The 17,733-nt window shown below is 43.9% G+C and overlaps 1 protein-coding gene across 8 annotated transcripts in view; it reads right to left on the minus strand.

Moving 5' to 3' along the window:
- The window catches only part of LOC121926762 (disintegrin and metalloproteinase domain-containing protein 26A-like), a 54,592-nt gene extending 37,111 nt beyond the window's left edge, over nucleotides 1–17,481 (minus strand). For 7 of the 8 annotated variants that reach the window (XR_006103081.1, XR_006103082.1, XM_042460021.1 and 4 more), the window contains exons 1-10: nucleotides 17,335–17,481; nucleotides 15,412–15,497; nucleotides 14,439–14,500; nucleotides 13,241–13,319; nucleotides 11,385–11,461; nucleotides 6,763–6,964; nucleotides 4,646–4,714; nucleotides 3,885–3,956; nucleotides 2,519–2,691; nucleotides 153–231 (exon numbers count right to left, since the gene is read on the minus strand). Coding sequence is in view for 6 of the 8 variants with exons in the window: in XM_042460021.1 (XP_042315955.1) it covers nucleotides 153–231; nucleotides 2,519–2,691; nucleotides 3,885–3,956; nucleotides 4,646–4,714; nucleotides 6,763–6,964; nucleotides 11,385–11,461; nucleotides 13,241–13,319; nucleotides 14,439–14,500; nucleotides 15,412–15,497; nucleotides 17,335–17,431 (996 nt within the window). In the remaining 2 variants the exon portion in view is untranslated. Of the gene's footprint in view, nucleotides 1–152; nucleotides 232–2,518; nucleotides 2,692–3,884; nucleotides 3,957–4,645; nucleotides 4,715–6,762; nucleotides 6,965–11,384; nucleotides 11,462–13,240; nucleotides 13,320–14,438; nucleotides 14,501–15,411; nucleotides 15,498–16,016; nucleotides 16,071–17,334 lie in introns of those variants that run through there. The other variant, XM_042460020.1, reaches the window with a different exon arrangement.
- Nucleotides 17,482–17,733: the final 252 nt, after the last annotated feature.

Genomic DNA, 17,733 nt, shown 5'->3' on the forward strand with positions numbered 1-17,733 from the left:
GCTCTGGAGGGTCTGCAGCTTAAGAATATATTTGACATGGTCATAATTATACAGGTATACCCTCCTCAAAATATTTACACAGAGCCCCTCCAAGCAGTCAAGTAATTCTTAACATTACTGACAAACGTATAAATAGACTGATAATCACCTACACGCATAGCAGACACGGAAAGATGATTGTAATGGCAAATGCGGTCTCCCCATGACAGTCCAGAAGGATGTCCTTTAGCCCTACAGGAATAAAGAGAAGATACTACAGGTTAGACTTCATGGCAATAAATAAATAGGTATGAACATATTTAGTTGAACTGCACATCTGTGTTGTTATATATGTTCTTATCTGTACAGGTAAACTAAATTGTGGTTTAGTGAAAATGGACTGGGAATCCTAGAAAACAAACAAAAAAAGCTAAAACAGGAGAGCGTTCAGTGGCATCCACAGAAGGAACAAAAGAAAAAGGCCTTAAAGTTCCACACTTATCAAATCTGGGCTGACAGCCCCCCAGTTCCCCCCCCCATGCCATTTCTTTTGCTTCTTAAAATGTTCTCAGCTCTTTCTACAAACCCATAATGGAAACTATGCATGATCAACACAGCTTCTCCAACCACCTTGGCTTGACAACAGTAGATGTGAAAGGGATTTAGGAGTCTTAGGCACGTTACAAACGTGCACAAAGTACGTGCTCTGTGCGTACTAGGGTTAGAAAGGGGCGTGCTAGGGTTAGGAAGGGTCTTACCTTTCTAACCGGCCCTGTCTCTAGTATGCGCGGAGCACGTAGTAAATGGCGGCACTCGTCCACATGAGGCTGCCATCTTGTCATCTCGGACACACAGCGTCCGGACATCGCACTGTGGAAGTGATGCCATGAGTACGCACCTCACTGCGCCACTTCCGGGTGCCAAGAAGAAGCGCCATTTTGACGCTTCTTTTTAGCTGCACCGGGAAGCCTCGGGGTCTGGACGTTGGGGCTTCTCAGCGCAGCTAATGACGGCGGCGGCAAACCACCCACTTTAGGGCGGTCTGTAACGCACCACAATAGACCACTAGCTGATGAGGGTCAAGAGTGTGATACACAAGCTAAAAAAGCCAATATGATTCTAGGGTGCATGAATAGGAGTGTAGGGAAGTAATAGTGCTACTGTATTCTGCTTTAGTCAGGGCCTCACCTGGAATAATATTGTGTCCAGTTCTGGGCCCCACAATCCAAGAAGGATGTGGACAAGATGCAGGGTGTCCAGAGGAGGACAACCAAAATAGTGAAAGGTCTAGAAACCACCAAGCCCTATGAGAAGCAGCTGAGAATGTTTAGTTGGGGAAGAGAAAGTTAAGAGGGGACATGATAGCCATGTTTAAATATTGGAAGGGATGTCACATTGAGGATGGATAAAGCTTGTTTTCTGCTGCTCCAGAGAATAGCACACGGAGCAATGGATTCAAGCTACAGGAAAAGAGATTCCACCTCAACCTTATGAGGAACTTACTGACAATAAGAGCTGTTTAACAGTGGAAGATGCTGCCTGGGAGAGTGGTAGAGTCTTCTTCTCTGGAGGTTTCCAAACAGCGGCTGGATAGTCATCTGTCACAGTGGCCCAGTGCATACTGTCAATAAGTGGCATACCAGGGCCAATTCTAGGGTTAGGGTCCGTGTGGCAACCACACGGTCCCTAACCCTAGAACGTAATGGTGGCATAACAATGGCGGGGCCCTATGTACACAGGTGCCACCATTGTTACATAAGCGCTGCGTGCTGTCTGCACGTTGCTGCACAGCACTTTTATAACAAGTGCACTAGTGGCGCATTTCTTACGCTGCCCCTGGGCTTTAAAAGAACCCGCTTTTTGTGGGTTCTTTTTCCTCCACAGGGAAGCCACGTGGTTAGGCAGTTGCGACTTCCCTCCAGAGGAAAAACAGGCACCAGCAGGCTACCATTTTTCGGCGGTCTGTACTAGTAAATGCTTTGATTGTGCCTTTTTGCATAGCAGAATGGTGATGGATCGTATGGCCCTTGGGGTCTTTTCTAGCAATGATTCTATGAGTCTCCTGGGCATGCACATTGTGTCATTTCTGGCTGTGCTATAGTGCTACAATCATAGAGTGGTTCTGGGAAGGACTGTGTCCCAGTGATTTTAATAAGCTATTTTAATGTGGTTTAATGGTGTTAAATGCCAGTTCTGATGCAGAAATTGGTGGACAAGTCCTCAGTTACTGTGAACATTTCCTTGCAACATAAGGATGAAGTCTCTTGCCTGATCTGCCTCTATACATCAGGAGCTGGTTCTGACTGCAACCATAGACTTCAATATTAACATCTGGAGCTTAAAAGGCCTGGGAGTGACCCCCTCCCCTGTTTTTCATGGAGACTGGGTACTTTGAGACTGAGCATTGGTGGTGAGAAAAAAGCTCATCTTGGGGTGTCACCAACCCGTAAGCCTTCCAAATTCTCACGATGTACAGAGAAACAAAACTAAACCAAGGAAGAAAGCTATTTCTTTCAAAAGGGAAATTCTGGAGTCTTACGTAATTATGCCAGCATGGTCAAAATGTACATGATGCTGAAGCTGGTTACGGGCAAATTTGTAAAATGCATCCAAAGTTATGGCAAGGCTTTTAGTACCAATTGTTATGTAGTCTCTCTCGCTCCACAGCTCCAGGCCTACCAAATAAACATGAAGGTCTATTGGCAAATATATCTGAAAAGAGAAACATACACAATTATCTACTTACAAAGCACAGGTCTGTTGTCAGGGTGCTCTCATTTTGTTCTAGCGTGTTCATTTTCTCTATATGGTAGACATATTGCAGGCACAGGAAACTGCAATGCAGTATTGGTACAACATCAACTTTGAAATGACAAGAATGTCCCAAGAACCAGGTGGTGTCTGCTTAGGAAACAAATCCCCTATTCAGGTGCCAAATGTATTCACAACATAAGGCTGTTCCACACCAAATCTGTCCTATCCTTCCCTTAAACTGGGTTTTAAAAAGTTATCTTTTGCTCCGGATTTTATGGAAAAACCAAAAACAGTTCGTAGCAATGCTGGACGGCTGTCTACACCTGCATCCCTGCTGTATCACCCAGAGCCAGTGCTGCTGGCACAAGATGCTCCCTCTCAGGTCACAAAAAGGTGGTCAACCATGTAATAGAAGCTGGGCATCTTGTTTTTGACCTCAGAGGGAGCGGCTTCCTCCAGCAGCAGCACCGGACGAAACAGTGTGGGCATGTGTGTAGACAGCTGCCTGGCATTGCTACAAAGTGCCCAGGTAATGCCGTGACGCCATGGCAGCTCTGGGGTAGACAAGCCCTAAGATTCTATGAACTGTGCCTTATAACCTGCTGGGAAAATGTCCAAACTAGAAAGGGTTCCACCTGCCCAGTAGCATCACTGGAGGGGTGCACGGCGGTGCAGACCGTAGCAGATTTGTTCAGCTGAGGTTTGCCATTGCTTTCCCCTGAGGCTGAGAGAGTATGACTCACCCAGGGTGATCCAGTGGGTTTCATGGCCAAGCAAGGATCAAATCCTGGTCTCCAGCGTTGTAGTACAACACTCAAACCACTACACCACACTGGGCCTACCCATTTTGTGAGCCTCCTTGGGTCCCTTTTAGGACAAATGTGGCATACAAATTAAAACAAACAAACAAACAAACAAATAAATAACTATCCAGTGCACCCTCCCCCCAAAAAATAGTTGGGGCAAAGAGTAACTATCCATCACTGTCTATTTATCTATCTGTCTAGGAGAGGCACAACAAATAGGCTAATCTCCATCTGTGGTGATGTTAAATCAACTACACTGCAATCAAACCCATTTTAAATGGGTTCCAGTAGTCATTTTTGTGTCCTTTTTTCCAAAACAACCTTCATAAAGGGTCTCATACTCACAGCATGAACGGCTGACATCATATTGAGGATTATCAACACCAACAGGGTCTCATTGTGCCCATGGGCAATAAACTAGGGGGAAGGAAAATAAAGACTATCAGTTCGGTCTGAAATAGTACAGATGTAGCCCAATATATAGTGCATTGCAAAAGTCTATCCTAGAGGTACGTTCACTACTGTCTTTAGGTCTTCCTGCTTAAGGGAGAGGCACATCTGGCATATCAGCCAAACCACTGCATAAAACATGAATTGCTTTTAGGTCAGAACGTGGTGCCCAGTCTCAATCACATGGCTGGAAACCTCCTTCTGACCTCACAGCAAGTGATTCGTCATGGCACCAGCCATGCTAGAAGCCACAGTGGGACAACTTGTAAACAGCTGCCTGGCATTGCTATGGAGGGGTCTGGATCTTCCAGGAAGATCAGGAGAAAAGGTGAGTTATTTTACTCCATGCGAAAGGTAGGGTATACCCCAGGCTCGGTGTTGAATTGGCTGGACATTGTCTGGACCATTCATACCAGAACCGGGGGTTGGGCTCTGCCTTGTCTGATTCCCCGCTGAGGATATTTTATTTGGCTCATACAGACAGAGCCCAAGTAACAGCAACAGAACAGTAATACTGTGTAAAACATCTGATTGCTCTTAGTTTGTCAAGGAGAATTTATTTGTATCCAAATCTAAAAAAACGGATTTCTAACTGCCAATATGTTATATTCTCACTTAAAGCTAGAAGTTTGATTGCTTATGTGCATTACATTTACCGTGCTTTTGTCAACAACAAGATAATACTCCAGATATCTGGTCTCTGTAGCGGGTTCAAGGCCACCTGCCTGGAACAAAGCACACGTAAAATAGAAGTTCATAGAACAGGTCATTTTAGAAATGGACCATAAAGTACAGTGCATCCTTGCCTTACGCGGGGATCCATTCCGGACCCCTCCACGTAAGGCAAATCGCACATATGCCTGAGCCCCATTGAAAATAACGGGGCTCATTTGTGACACGCACATGCCGCGTAAAAGGTGCTCGCGTATGATGCAGACACAGTGTACTCTTTTCTAGTACACGCTATGCCAACCCACAAAAAAATTAAACCTATACTTGTTGTTTGTTATTGTTAACTGCCTCAGGTTGCCTCCGACCCATAGCAAACCCTTGGATGAGACATCTCCAAGACCCCCCTGTCCTTCACTGCCCTGATTAGTTCTTGCAGTCTTATTATTTATTATTATTTATGTATGGTATTTATACCCCACCCTTCAGCCCTAATGGCTCTCAGAGCGGCTTGCAATTATTATTTTTCATTAGACGGTTCCCTGCCCTCAGGCTTACAATCTAAAAGACACGATACAAAAGGAGAAGGGAATGGTGGTGGGAAACGGGATGAAGTCCAGTGGTTCTTCTCTCCCTCTGATACCTGGACCAAGGCAGATGGACTGGAGGGAGGGCTCTTCTTCTTCAGGCTAGCCCTGATGGGGCTGGGCCTGCCTGGTCATTCCCTCTCAGGTCGGAGAATGGCAGTTATGGAGGGAGGTTATATCTTATGCCTATCCTTCTGGCATGTGGTCTTCCTTTCCTTCTGCCTTCTACCTTTCCTAGGCCTCATACCCACTACCTTTTAAACTGGATCGCAATTCGGTTTGAACTGGCTCAAATGACCCTGGTTCCCACTTAAATTGATTCGCTGAAGCGATTCGCTGAGGTCAGCCATGCACCAGACCCATTTAACCTATGTCTTTTTTCCACATTTTTTTTCACCAAATCCATTCAACACAAGTGTGAACCAGAAGTGGATTGTAAAAGATTCAAATTTGCCCTTCAGCCGACTGGAGCCAAATCATTTTGAATTGATTCATTCGTGAATGCGAACCACAAGTGAGTTATTTTGATGCAAGAAAATGACAGAAAATGGGACTGGGGCAAGTGTAATGTAAACTACGATCCAATGTCGAATCGATTCATCGATTTGGTTTGCACACCGATTTATCTGTAAGTGGGAATGAGGCCCTAGCATTATTGTCTTTTCTAGTGATACATGTCTTCTCATTATGTGGCCAAAGTACACTAGCCACAGTTTGACCATCTGGATCACAAATGTATTATTTTTTCCATATTCTATTTTTGTATACAGTACATTGCTGATTGTGTTGGGGCATTCTTCATTTTTTATATTTTGTTTATTTATTACTTATACAAATTACATTTTTAAAAATTACCTGTTGCTCCATTTTGGTGCCACAGCGGCTGTCTGCACAGGCATCCTACTGGGCCGCACGGCACATTCATCGCTGCAACCAGTCACTTGTTCCGAGGTCAGAACGAGATGCCCAGCATAAAAACATCACTGGGCACCTTGTTCTGACCTCAGAACTAGCAAGTCATAGTGGCAGTGGACATGTCACGTGGCCCAGCAGGATGCCCATGCAGACAGATGCCATACCACAGAAACAGAAGGCCAGGGGGAAAACAAAGGGTAAAGTGGAGAAAAACAGGGCAGCTATGGGGACAGGATATTCTGGACTACCCCTAGAGCAGGGGTTTCCAACCTGTGCTCCCTTAGTGCTCCATGTGCATTTCCTAGGTGCTCCATGGCTGCTCCAGGAAAATTACAATCTATCCCACCTTCCCCTTCCCTCCCTCTGTCCTCCATGTAACACTACTCCTAAACACCATTAACTTGTAAGGCATAGGGTAGGCCTCTTAGGGACTTCGCCATAGAAACTGATTCTTAAAAAGGGCTCCGTGAGTCAAAAAGGTGGGGAGCCCCTGTCCTAGAGTATCTTGGCAAATGCAGACAAGGCCCTGGACTCTTTGACAAATCTCAGTAGCACCTTAAATTCTGGATTCAGCAAAGACAACCAAAAAAGCCGCTACTTACTCCCCTGTTGGAAGGAAGCGGGCTGTCAGGATTCACCATTCTCACTTGGCCATCTTCACTTGTCAAATTGGCTCCGTCTTCCACGACGCCTTGGCAGGGTTGGTGCTCCCTTGGGGTCTTTCGATAAATATGGTGTTGAAATGTGGGAGAATTCTCAATAGGTTCAATTTCATATCTTAGAGTCCCGATTTGCACATGTCCCCTAGGAGGTGGAAAAGCCAAAACATGGACTTACGGACAACCAGATGGCAAATGCAATCACCCAAGGCCACCGCATGAGCCCGCTCCCCCAGACTGAACCTCTTCCAAGTACATTGCAATCCACTTGCTTCTAGCCCAGGCTAAATAACTTGGTGTCACTGGCAAATTTGGCCACCTGAGTGCCCACTTTAAAATTTGGTGTCTTACAAAAACATTGAACAGCACTGATTTCAGTGCAAATCCTGGAGGGTCCCCAGTGCTCACATCCCTGTGGTCCAAGAACTGGCCATTTATTTCTCCTCTCTGCTTCCTCTTCTTTTCCATCCCAAAGAGGACCTCTCCTCTTATCCCATAACTCAAGGGGGGCAACTGGGGAAGGGGAGCTGCACTTGTTATTTATCAATTTGTTATTATTTTATATATATAATTCCAAAAGGGCAGCGAGGCAGGATTTACCTTGGCAGGACGCAAGTTTATTTTTTTCAGGAAGGCCTTATCCTTCTTTAAGTCTGATAAACCTGTCTTTAATAACACTTTTATCTGTCATAATAACTTGCATTATTGTTTTATTTTCAGAAACTGGGGGGGGGATTCTTGTTGTTGTTTAGAAAATTATGCTTTAATAAAAATAGCAAAGGAAACTTTAATAATGACAACTTGTCAATCGTAACTGTATTTCCCCCCAAATATATCTAAATATTCATTAGCTTGTGAAAACTGCCTCTGCCTGTTATTTCAATTATCTGACCCACATTTTTTCCTCTGCCATTCCTTCTAATTTTATTTGTACTTTCACGTACTTTCCCTCTAGCCTTGTTAGCATTTCATTTATTTCCCTTGATCTTCATAAAATTATAACTATGTTCTTGTTAATTGCATCAAATGTTCCTTCTGCTTTTTAACTCCCCTCTCTCCTTTCTTGCAGCCCAATTTTTTATGTTTATATGTCTTATTCTTAAATTTACACTCATGAAGAAAAACGTATTCTTTATTTAGTCTTCTTTTTTTTATCTGTATATGACAACTATATTTATCCTTAATATGCTTTCTCGTTTCTACATGTGTCATTTAGTCTTTTAGTCTTCCTTTGGGCTACTTGGAATGAGCTTTTATTTTTCCTAGAAAGGCAGAAGATGTGTTTTAATAAATGGAAACAACATATGATTTCATGCAACAGCCAAGGGCAGTACAGAACAGAGAAGTAACCTCAAAATAAATATTGCTCCTACCTTCAGATCATATGGCTTTTGGCCCTTTGGCCACTCATAATTCCTCCTTAATGCACAGAATCTAAAGAACTGGAAATAGACTCTTGTTTGGAGCAGCAAAGGTAAGAAAATGGCATGTAAAGAAACATAAGAATATCATCTGCATGGTGCCAACTGGGCAAACCATGGGTGATTTAATATGGCAGGATAGAATCTGGATGATTAAGGTTGGCCAAGCCCTCTTGGATGCCTTGCCAATGTTGAGGGATTATTTTATGATGGGTTGTTTTGCATTTATCAAGACTGGAAATCCCAGGCTGAATCTTCGACATGCACCAGCTCTAGAAGGAGCTTGCTCTTTTCATTGCAACACCAGTTCTCAAGCCTGTGATAACAAAGCAAGAAAAGAGCAAATCTGGGCATGCACAGAGAAGAAGACTTATCCAATGAATCTGGTCTTGAGATCTAGAACCTGTCAGCTCTGCTGAAATACTTAACTATCTGTTTATGTCCTCTCAACTTCATGGGAGGGTTGGTGGTACAGTCCACTGAGAATTTATTTTAAAACACGGTCCTGTAAACCAAGGGCATAAATGAAGCACATGTTGTTGTCTCTAAACATGAATGCTTCCCATAGTTCTTTAAAATTACTGTGTTTACATGTCTGCTTTGGTCAGACCACATCTAGAATATTATGTCCAGTTTTGGGCAACAGAGTTCAAGAAGGATATTGACAAGCTGGAAGATATCCAGAGAAGGGTGACCAAGATGGTCAAAGGTCTGGAAAACAAGCCTTATTAGGAATGATCTGGGGAGCAGGGTATGTTTAACCTGGAGAAGACGGAGAAGTGATATGATAGCTATCTTAATTTCTGAAAGAACGTAATGTAAAAGATGGAGCCAGCTTGCTTTCTGCTGTTCCAGAAGCAAGAACATGAACCAGTGAGTTCAAATTACAATAAAAGAGATTCCTCCTAAACATTAGGAAGAACATCTTTACTGTAAGAGCTGTCAAACAGTGGAAGGGACTGCCTCAGAGGGTGATGGACGCTCTCCATCTTTGGAGGTCTTTAAACGAGGATTGGAGGGACATTTTTCAGGAGTGATTTAGTTATATATTCCTGCATAGCAAGAGGTTACACTAGATGGCCCTTGGGATCCCTTTGAACTAAGATTCTATGGAGATTACCGCACTGCGTTCTGAGAACGTTCCGTATCATAACGTGATGAGAACGGTCCTGGAACGGATATTACCGCATTAGCAAACTAGAACGTGATCAGAACGTGATCAGAATGGCATTTTACCGCACAGCGATTCCTTTTTCTTGAAACCGTTCCGAGAACATATTCCACCAAGGCCGAGAGAAATCCATTCTCTCATTCCTCCGTCTCCTGATTGGATGAAAGAATGACAGGCAGGGAGGCAGGAAGACGAGCGACTGCAGTGAGGGAAGGTGTGTGTGTGAGAGAGAGAGGGGGGAAAGAATGAGGGAAGGAGGGGGGGAAAGAAGGAGGGATCGCGAGGAAGGCAGGAAGAAAGAGAAATGGGGAGATATGAACCTTGCAAGTTGCATCCCAAACCTCCTTTGCAAGGCTGGGAAGAAGGAGGAGCTCCATGCAGGTCTCTTCAAGCCGAAGGAAAGCAATTTGCCAGGGAGGGGACTGAGCCCCGGCAGCCATAGCAGCTCTTTAAACCAGTTAGAAAAGAAGAGTCCTCTGCTGTCATCCCAATTCCCCTTTTTGGCTGCTTGTCACCTTTTTGCCTCCTGTGTGTGTGCGCATGTAATGTGTGCCTTCATAGAATCATAGAGTTGGAAGAGATCACAAGGGCCATCCAGTCCAACCTCATTCTGCCATGCAGGAAATCACAATCAAAGCATCCCCAACAGATGGCCATCCAGCCTCCGTTTGAAGACCTCCAAGGAAGGAGAATTCACTACACTCCAAGGGAATGTATTCCACTGTCGAACAGCCCTTACTGTCAGGAAGTTCCTCCTAATGTTGAGCTGAAATCTCTTTTCCTGTAGCTTGCATCCATTGCTTTGGGTCCTAGTCTCTGGAGCAGCAGAAAACAAGCTTGCTCCCTCCTCAATATGACATCCCTTCAAATATTTAAACAGGGCTATCATATCACCTCTTAATCTTCTCTTCTCCAGGCTAAACATCCCCAGCTCCCTAAGTCGTTCCTTGTAGGGCATGGTTTCCAGACCTTTCACCATTTTAGTCGCCCTCCTTTGGACACGCTCCAGTTTCTCAATGTCCTTTTTGAATTGTGGTGCCCAGAACTGGACACAATATTCCAGGTGGGGCCTGTGAGCTTCCCTCCCCGCTTTAATTCTTGTCTGGCTCTTTGCTATGGAATTCTGGGAGTTGTTTGCTTGCTTTTGTGTGTTTTGTGTCCAAACAGAGGAGCTTTTGTGGGTTCCTTCCTGGAGGGAAGGTCCTGGGCATCCCTGCCATCCCTGTTTCCTGCAGGCTGCCAGCACAGGAGCCCCGCTGGACATGACCCAGAGCCCCCCCCCCTCCCCGCAGAAGCAGCCAGACCCTCTCCCTCTTGCTCTCTGCTCTGGTCCCGTTTCCCTCTCTCTTTCTCTCTCTTTCCCTCCTTTCCTCTTTTCTCCCTTGTCCCAACTTTCCTCCCTTCCCTCCCTCCTTCTTTCCCCCCTCACACACACACACACTCACACACACACCTTCCCTCACTGCAGTCGCTCGCCTGCCTGCCTCCCTGCCTGCCTGCCTCCCTGCCTGTCATTCTTTCAGCCAATCAGGAGACGGAGGAATGAGAGAACGGATTTGAGAACGGATAAGAATACCGCACAGACCTCTGTTGGAACGTTCTCATCACGTTTCAGCTCGCTGGGAACACATTCGATCTGTACCCTCCTGGAACACATGTGGAACACATTTAGAACGTTCTGAGAACCCGATTGGAACACATACGTGCGGTATACTCAAATGTGTTCCGTTCTCATCACGTGATGAGAACGTTCTCAGAACGCAGTGCAATAATCTCCTATGTTTCTGTGTATTTAAGTTGGAACTTCAGCTGCAGAGATCCCATGGAGATGTGGATTCAGTAGAAAATCTGCACTGAGAATAGCTTAAGAGGCACAAATGTTCATATGTCTCATGTTATCCATACCTCTGTTTTATATATGTATATATATATATGTGTATATATTTTCAGTTCTTACACAAAGCCTTTATTACCAAAGCCCAGTGCAGGTAGAGAGGACGACCTGAGAATCTAAGGCACCTTCCACATATCCACTGTAATAGCAGTCATCCTGCAAGGACCAAAAATGTCAAAAGAACAGTTTGGCTAAACATTTAGTAGGCACACTTCACAATTAAGTATCTTAAACATTCTGCACATATCCTAATTCATGTAGAAAAAAAATTAATATCCTTCCCTGCAGTGCTGAACTCAGGTGGTGAATATCTACAGAAACAGAATAGAAGAAGTCTACCAAGAAACAGAAGAAGTATCCATGTGCTTAGGGGAACTCTGAGGACTTTATCACACAAGGCTAGAAAAGCAGAATTTCAACAGAGGAAAGCATCTGTACCATGAGCCTTTGGGGTTTGGTCCTAGGACCCCTCGTGGACACGAAAATCCATGGCTGCTCAAGTCTCATTAAATACAATGACACAGTAGAATGGTGTTCCATATTTAAATGGCAGAATCAAGGTTTGCTTTTTAGATCATACATATTTGAATATTTTCAAGCTGTGGATAGTAGAATCCATCAATAAAGCATCCATAGCTACAGAGGGCTGACTGTACCTATTACACAAAATCGTGTCCATCCTGCTGCTGCCTTGCATTCCATTCATTATTGTTGTGCACCTTTTCATCGATGGGCAAAACCCATCAATAGGCTCTCAGTCTCACTGCTATTCCATTACTGCCTTCCACTGTAGTTCCGCTTCTCAGGCATTCACACAGTGTGAGTGGGTGTAATTCTGCTCATCTCAACAGACAGCTTTGAGAGGTAGCTGGCAACTCCAATTGCTTGCCACTAAAGCACAGAGCAGTTGTGTGAATGTGCATGCAGGAACCCTGCGATATGGAAGGGGCTGAAGCAGCAATTACAGCTGCCAACACCTTCCTGAGACTGGTTGTCGTGTGCACATTCTTACAGTAGCCAGCTTCGGGACGCAGTTGGCAGCCCCGATGGCTTACCCTGCCTGCCTTCCGGAAATCAACATTCGGCAGGGCTGAAAATAGATCACGTGACAATGGATCGCCAAAGCACTATCTTGGGGGAAAGTGTGCTAAGAAATTATGCCAGACTGGTATGCTTTCATTCTAAAACTAGCATGCTTGTGACAGGACAGTAGGCTGCTGTGATAAAGTCCTGAGATATTGTCTGAGAGGCTCCCAGCCTCCATCCTAAAATGGTCTTGTTGGCAAGAACTAACCATTCAGGACAAACATGCTGGGTAATAATGACTGCCTGTCACCATCTGTTTATAGAGAAAAGAATGCCCTGCGGAGGATCCACACTGGCAGACTTTAGCAGTCTGATACCATTTTAACTACCATGATGTTATTGTATGGAATCTGGAGGTCTCTAGTTTGGTGAGAGGGATGGCAAGCTAGGGCTTTCTAGCAGAGCAGTCCATGTTCCCCCTTGAACTACAAATAATGATAATAATATTAATAATTTTAAAATTTATTTCTTGCCTCTCTTCAAGGCTTCCTTCCTTGGAGGTCTTGAAACAGAGGCTGGATGGCCATCTGTCAGGGATGCTTTGATTTGGATTTCCTGCATGGCAGAATGGGGTTGGACTGGATGGCCCTAGTGGTCTCTTCCAACTCTACAATTCTATGATTCTATGATTCTATGAGGTACAGCACATTAAAATGCAAAACAAATTAAAAATGCATAAACCCACAGTTAAAATACATTAAATTGTTTAAAATCATTAAAATACAAACTCATAGGAGTTCACATACAGATTAAAAAGTCATGCTTTCAGACTGACAGGATAGGCCTGCCGAGTGGAGCTACACCTGGCTTTAGCAATCTGGATTCATAGATACAAAAGATAAGGAATACCTGAATATATGGGTAATCTGCAATCAGATCTCCCTTCATATTATAAGAATAGACAGGCATATTTGAAGCTATAAAGGATCTGAAAAAGATCAATACAGAGGGAGATATAAATGACAGATTCACTTGCAGTCTTTGATGCCTATCAGGTGTTTTGCTTTGGTCAGTTTATATTAATATGATTAATATAATTCTAATATAATTCTGGAACTGTGTCTCATTAGGAAAATAAATACTTTGGTGTAATAGTGCCTTTAATTTTTCCACATCGAACCTTTGTCAACTTGTTCCTTGCTGTCAAAGGTCAGATATCCAAAGCACTCTACTGACACTATTCATTATTTTTTGTGTGGCTAGGGCACTAATATATCTGTTAATTCACAAACATGTTAAAAATTCTGTACTCCTTACCTTTAAAAAAAAACACTGACAAATACAAAAATAGCCACACAAAAAACCCATAGAACACTCCACCCTGGAAACAGTTGGGAATAATGGATGTTATGCAATAAGCATATACACAGTATACACTCATCCCTCCACATTCCCTGGCGTTAGGGACACAGGACTCCTGTGAATGTGGAAAAATTGCAAATAACAAAAACACTATGTTTTTACCTGAGAGAACACCTCTCTAGGAATCTCTAGGTCCTCCAGTACAACTTGATGGTCAACATCTGACAGACATTAACCATAGAATTGCGCCGGAGGAGCTCCAAATGCACACTGGAGTGTTCTCGCTTGGAATTTCTAGGTCCTTCAGCGCAACTTTTGGCTAAAGTCAACCATAGAGTTGTGCTGGAGGACCTAGATATTCCTAGAGAGAACATATTAATAAAATCCACGAATAATCAAATTCGCAGAAATCAAAGCCGCAGATCTGGAGGGACAGGTGCATATGTTTTGGATAGTTTACTTAATATTTTTAAAACAACTTTTTCCAACATTGTTTTAGCTGTACTTAAAATTAGCGGGTTTCTAACAGGATAGTTTATTTTATTGTTTTTAAACATTTGTAATCATGATTGCTGGTGTTTGCTTGTACTGAACCAAAACAACAACATCTTGACAATAATAACAATGTCAACAACATCTAAAGGGCCACAGGTTGTCCCCAGTGGTTGTGAAGTCTATTGTACAACTATTTAGTTGCATTTAAAAACAAACAAACAGACAAACAAATAAATAAGAAGTCCCTTACATTCGTTTCAGGTGAACAAGTCTGTAATCATCTTCCATTTTAATTATATATGAGATTTTTTCCTGGAACAAGATGAGAAAAAACACAGAAACATTCATTAATAAACAGTCCTTTCTTGACCCACCCAAGAAAAGCTATTGACTGTGTCTGCTGCCACATTGCAGAATTAATGCAGTTGGACACTGCTCTAACTGTCATGGCTCCATCTCATTTTTGCATGCTTTTTACTATTTTTAAATTTGTAAGCTGCTTTGTATCCCACTTGTTTGGGAAAGCTGGATATAAATATCATCATCATCATCATCATCATCATCATCATCATCATCATCATCATCAATCATCCTGGGATTTGTACTCTGTTGTGGCACCAGCACTCTGACAGAGAAGGCTAAATATCTTCAGAACTACAAATCCCAAAATGCCATTCAAGAAAAATGTAGGACAATACAAAGTAAATGGTAAAAAAAACCCACTCATGTTAAATATAACTTCATAGTTCTTAGTCTTGCTCAAAGTGCAGGGCATTTTTGGACAGATGGTTGAAATGTAGGACATGTCCTTAGAAAAGGTCACCCTGAAAAATCTAAAAAAATTCAAAATACTTCTGATCCCAATCATTTTGGATAAGTAAGACTGAACATATACTGTATACAGTTCACCAAGTCTGAATCTAAGCTTGCCAGAGTAGAAAACTGGAGTGGGCTCCTGCCCTTTCAAGGTTGTGTAGAAAAGAGTATTTCAGCAGGGCTTGGTACTTGGTTGCCTAAGAAGCAACACCTGACGGCATTTCTTCCTCCATGCAGCCATTAAAGGCACAAGAGCATCCCCCTGTTTCCAATCTGGCAGCTCTAAGTACGTACAGAAAAAGTTGTGGCTCATTAATTGTATACACTTTAAGAACACATTGAATGCTAGGTTTGGAAATCCCTTCCAATCCAAACAATTCTATCCTTGCAACTAAATGGACAATTACTTTGCTGTCAAAGGTAGTCCTTGATTCCACTTCTCTTGGTTCTATTACTTCTGAGTAGAGGAATGTCGAGGAAGTCTGGAGAAAACCTATGGAGAAAGATATCAAACAGTGAGCTCCACATTTGCATTACACAGCATCCGCACTGAAGAAATAATGCAGCTTGGCGCTCTGAGCAAGACAAATGCTTAAACGTGTACTCTATTAGCAAGAAATCCTTGACTGAGGATGCATCCGCACTACTGAAATAATCCAGTTTGATGCCACTTTAACTGCCATGGCTGAATGTTATAGAAGTTTGGAGATTTTGTGGCACCAAAGCTCTCAGATATAGAAAGCTGGATGTCTCACAAAAGTGCGGCTATTCCCCTTTTACTGCTCTGGCTGCCTCCTGCGGCATTCCTGTTGTTTCCGACTTATGGCAACTCTAAGACACCCACCCATCATGGGGCTTTCTTTGCCAGTTCCTTCCGAGTGGAATAGCAGCACTATTTGTTTATTTACTGTATTTATACCCTGCTCTTCAGCCCTAAAGACTCTCAGATACCCTATATACGCGACTATAAGTCAAGAGAGTTATGCCCCAAAATTGATCCTATTGGGTATACCTATATTCATCAGTAGAGCTTAGAGATGTCCTAAAGAGGGGTTAGGCAACCCTTTTGAGCCGGGGCCTGGTGTAGCTGTCCTCAGACACTGGGGGGCTGAAGCCAAAAAACAATATTAAATATTTTTTTTAAATTAAATAAATAATAAAACCGGGACAAATGTAGACAACAATTTTCCAAATGGCGTGCACTTTTCTAATAGGAGGACACGTGAAAAAATTTGCTGATTTTTTAAAAAAATGTTAAGATAAATGCATGTTTCTGAGGCTTCTATAGACAATTGCCCCACCACGCCACTTGCGTGAGACGCCAAAGGCCCCAGTGGCAATCGGCGGCAGGACCGGGCTGGGGCCGGTCCCAAGGCCTCGCCGGGCCGCATCCGGCCCGCGGGCCGCAGGTTGCCTACCCCTGTCCTAAAGCAAGCAGGCCGGATGCCCCAATCTCCATTGAACACCCATTCCTTCCCTCTCTAGTCCATTTTGCAAGCCTTTGCTTCCTATGGAAAAACTTCTCCATTTAAATCCACTTGCTCCTTTCTCTAGTCTGTTTTGCAAGACCTGGCTTCCTACTGAAAAAAAATCTCCATTTAAAACCATGTCTCCAGTTCTTTTTGCAAGACCTTGCTTCCTGTGGGAAAAACTCTCCTTTAAATAATAATAATAATAATAATAATAATAATAATAATAATAATAATAATAATAATGTTTATTTATATCCCGCCTCTCCCTTCCGGGATCTACTTGCTTCTCTCTCTGGTCCCTTTTGCAAGCCCTGGCTTCCCATGGAAAAAACCTCTCCATTTAAATCCACTTGCTTCCCTTCTCAATCCGATGTTAAAACCTCTCCTCCAGCCGCTGGGAATCGGTTGGAAGAGGTCCAGAGAAGGAGAAGGAGGGGTGGAAGTGGCATTTCCCCCTTTCCATCTGTCCTTACAGCCTCCTAAGTTTTACCCTCGACTTATCCACAGGTCATAGCAAAACCCAGGATTTTGGCCCTGAAACCTTCCCTCGACTGATACATGAGGCCAACCTGTACGCAAGGATATACAGTACTTATTCAGACGGTTGCCAATAAATAAATATTCCCCATAAGTGTGGCAAATCTCCATTGCGCGCCTCCCAAGTCGTTTCTGACTTATGGCAGCAACCCTCGGGTGGACCGATCGCATGGCAAGTTTCCTCAGAGCGGGGTTTGCCATGGCTGCCCCCTGAGGCTGAGAGAGTGTGACTTGACCAAAGGTGGGTTTACGCGGCTGAGTCAAGATTTGAACCCCGCTCTCCAGAGTTGTAGTGCTATCTTCCTCCTATTTTACACACACCGGGAGTGAGGAGGAGCAGGAATAGCAGGCCGCCCAGGAGGGCGCCACTGGCGCGTGGCGCTCCCAGTCTTGGCCAGGGGCTCCCCTCGGTGGCCATTTTGCCCCTTTGGGCCAAGCGGCTTCAACTGCCACTGCCTTCCAGGCCCTTTCTGCCCCTTCCAGCGTTCCAGCCGCCCTGCCGCCACTCAGCCCTTAGCCCCGCCTCCTCGGCCTTCCCATTGCGCCATTCAAAATCCCAACTGCCGCCTCGAATCCGAAGCCCCGCCCTCCTTCAGAACTCCCAATACAAATGGCTGCCTGTCAGTCATTCCTCTCCACTTTCCTATTGGCTGCTTCAGAAACAGCCGCGTTCTTCTATGGCTGCATCTGCACTATAGAATTAACGTAATTTGACAGCGC

Source organism: Sceloporus undulatus, chromosome 3, assembly GCF_019175285.1.
Source record: "Sceloporus undulatus isolate JIND9_A2432 ecotype Alabama chromosome 3, SceUnd_v1.1, whole genome shotgun sequence".
Taxonomy (NCBI): Eukaryota; Metazoa; Chordata; class Lepidosauria; order Squamata; family Phrynosomatidae; genus Sceloporus; species Sceloporus undulatus.